Source organism: Lycium ferocissimum, chromosome 10 (assembly GCF_029784015.1).
Source record: "Lycium ferocissimum isolate CSIRO_LF1 chromosome 10, AGI_CSIRO_Lferr_CH_V1, whole genome shotgun sequence".
In the NCBI taxonomy this organism is placed as follows: domain Eukaryota; kingdom Viridiplantae; phylum Streptophyta; class Magnoliopsida; order Solanales; family Solanaceae; genus Lycium; species Lycium ferocissimum.
The window spans coordinates 50,810,833-50,814,244 of NC_081351.1; the positions used below are offsets into that span (position 1 = coordinate 50,810,833).

At 36.3% G+C, this 3,412-nt stretch overlaps 1 protein-coding gene across 1 annotated transcript; it reads right to left on the minus strand.

Moving 5' to 3' along the window:
• Positions 1-2,678: 2,678 nt before the first annotated feature.
• On the minus strand, positions 2,679-3,017 carry LOC132034995 (protein phosphatase 1 regulatory subunit INH3-like). Its single transcript, XM_059425318.1, has one exon. The coding sequence runs from the start codon at positions 3,015-3,017 to the stop codon at positions 2,679-2,681; it is 339 nt and encodes a 112-aa protein (XP_059281301.1).
• Between the last annotated feature and the right edge of the window lie 395 nt (positions 3,018-3,412).

Sequence of the window (3,412 nt, forward strand, 5' to 3'; positions counted from 1 at the left end):
CTTTGCTTTGCCACACACTGCCTTGCCTTGCCCGCACACTGCCTTGCCATGTCCACTCCCATGCCAAGGTCTCGGCATGCCTTGACACTGTTGCGCCGCCCGTGTCAACGCCCATGCTTTGCCCACACATGCCCATGTGGGGCAGTCTTGTCAACATGATGCCCACACCATCATAGGGTCGTGCCAAGGTCCATCATGTAAATCCCTTGTCACGCCCATGTCATGCGATCAGCCAAGTCGAGGGGCTAACAGTTGGCTTGCATAGGAAAGAGAAGAAAGGTGGGGAAAAAAAGAAGAAGAGAAAAATAGGAAAAGATTTAAGAAGAAAAAATAATTAAATATACATGTGGCAGTGCCTGATGTCACTTTCAGGGTGGTATTTATTCTGTTTTAAAAAAAATTAGGGATTAATAGAGGGAAGGCGTGTTGCTGGAACTTTGAGTAAAGTTCAGGAAGTACTAGTGCCTTATCCCTATTCCTACCCATCCAAAACATAGTGCTGGGCAGAGGTCATGAGCATTGGTTGGTCTGTTTAGGATGCAGCTCCAGGACTTGAATGGGAATTTCCTACTCTTCGATCCTATTCTTCCAAACGGATGTTCTGTTACGAAGATAAGTCTTTCCCATCAATCTTTTGAAGCAGTTGTGCCCCCGTTTTAAATTCCCAATCAAAAGTGTTCCTCTTGAAAGTGAACTTACATTCAATTCTCTTGTCCACATTCAACTATAGTGGCTTCCATTCATTCTCTTGTCTGAAAAAGATAGTACCAGAGAACTTTGGTCTAACCATGGATCTTTTCACATTTGAACCTCTTTCCATCCCCTACTAACCGTTGAACAAGATTTTAGAGTTCCACCCAAAGCTACTGATCTGTTTTCAACTATATGTCCTACAAAAACACATTATTGAGTTAGTACATGATGTCCTTTGATCCCATATTTGGATAAAATTGCTTTTCCTCCACAAAACTTCCAGTTGTCGAACCTTAATAGCCACTTAAAGAATATATTTTTATTGTCTAACTTCAGATTTTTCACTCCAAAGCAACTCCACGTTTGGACGTAGTCATTATAGACATTTCATCAACTGTATCCTATGTCTTTCTGAATTGCATTACATATAGGAAATGTCTTCTTCGTTTGTTCAATTCATTTACAATATCTAATGGAGTGGCTGTACTGATAAGTCCATCTGGTCAATAGCTAGAGGGCATCTTCCTCTCACAGATATATATTTTCATTTTTTTTTAACTATGTCCTATCCCTTGCTGAATTTTGTTCACATAGGAAAGGTGGTCTTCTTCGTTTGTTCAATTCATTCAGAATATCTGTATGGATTGGACGCAATGATGAGTACTGTATGAGTAGACTGTTTTTTCGCAAAACTATGCTCAATTTCATATATGGCAATTCAGCCATGATCTTCGTTAGTTGGGGCAAGAATCGGCCGAAATCAGATATAATGAGGAACGTATCGAGAGATAATTGAGCTTGGTTAGACAAGGTGTGGCCGGTAACTGGTCCACTATCTAGAGGGCTTCTTCCTCTCATAGATTTAGAAAATTTTCATGTAGCCAATCTATGTTCAAATTCTGAACTACATTCTACCAGACAATTCTTTATCTTTGCTTTGCCCCTGGATTCAGCCCCAGATATGAGATCATGTAGTGAGAAACTTCCAATTCACAGCCCAAAATATCTCTCAAAGGGAATTAGGGGAAAATTATCAACTCTAGAACGTAAATTCTTCAATCTATCAAAACCTAAATTTCAATCACACCTCTAAGAATCCCAAACTTCTACACTAGAATATACATTTCCATTCAACCCAATTAGAGAAGTAATCCCAAAAAAACAACAATTTATTTTCTTCTTCATTTCATAAGAAAAATATTCACCATACTTCAAATGTCCTCTTCGCATTTTTTCCTTTTCCCAACAATTTAAAAAGCTCACAAATAAATATTGATTCAAGAAATCTTAAAGTCTAATAAGCAACTAACACAGATATGAAATGCAGAACATAACTACTTCATACTTGTGGAAACCTTAAAATAAATCTCAAAATCCAAAATTTCTGTATTTAAACGGAACCTAATAGGAGAAACTAGGGAATTGTGGATAAATAACAAGCTTTCTTCTTCATTTCATAACAAAATTTAACTACACTTGTTTCCAAAAGAACCTCGACTCAAGAAAAGGCATTTCAAAGCAGTTCGGAAAAGAAAATAACGGCAGTGAAGAGGCCATGGCAAGATAATAAAGAAGACATGACAAAGCTTAACTACAACAAAATAATATGATAATAAAAGTGCAAATAACAATAAATATTAACAGAAATTGAAGAACAAGAAACTACAAAGGAAATACTGTGACTATTAGTATGGACTTACATGTCCTCTACCCATCTTTCCTTTTTCCAGTCAATTTAAAAAGGACATGAAAAAGAGAAAGGAAATACTGTGACTATTAGTATGGACTTACATGTCCTCTACCCATCTTTCCTTTTTCCAGTCAATTTAAAAAGGACATGAAAAAGAGAAAATATAAGCTCCAACAGACCCTTAACATTGAATTACAGTAAATTAAAACAAAAATTTCAATTACATCCTTCAAAATTCAAGTACTAAACGAACAACATCTGAAAACTTAACTATACTTATAACCTCTCAATCATCTTAACAATTGCTGGTACTGGCCTCACCGCGATCATCCGATTTACAACAATGGTGATTCTTCTTTGATTGATCATCATCACTGCCATCCTCATCAAAAGGCTTATCCTTATGGTATATACAGCAAATCTTAGAGCTCTTCTTGTTGAGGAATTCGTTGTCCACTGTACCTGGTTTCCATGAAACACTCTTCTTCTTAGGCTTGAGTTTCAGTGTTAGGATTTCTGTTGGTTGTTGCTGCTGTGATGATGATGATGATTGTGATGAGTTGTTTAGGTTTAGAGTTAACGTTGTTGTTGTTCCGGTCGCCGGTAACTGTAAATGTCTTGTGCTTCTTGCCATTGTCGGGTTCTGATTCTAATGCTTGTTGTTTTTCTTGCTTTGTTGTCCCTTTTTTCTTCTCTTTTTATCACAAAACAGACCGTGTGGAATTTAAAGTGTCGGTTAACAAAAGGACAACTTGTTTGAATTGTCCTTAAAAAGTTTGAACATTTCCAAGTTTGACTTCCAAAAAGTAAGTTGTGTTATATCTTTATTGTCCTTAAAAAAGGTTGAACGTTTCCAATTTTGACTTCCAATAAATAAGTTGTGTTATAAGTATCTTTTATTTACTCCTTCCGTTCACTTTTACTTACACATAACAAATTTTACACTTTCTTTAAGTAGGCGTTTGGCCATGAACATAAAATATTTTTCACTTTATTTGAAATTTTGAAGTTGGAGTTGAAAACAAAGTT

Excerpts from the sequence above, each read along its gene's own strand:
- LOC132034995 (XM_059425318.1), bottom strand. The coding sequence starts at position 3,017 with ATGGCAAGAAGCACAAGACATTTACAGTTACCGGCGACCGGAACAACA.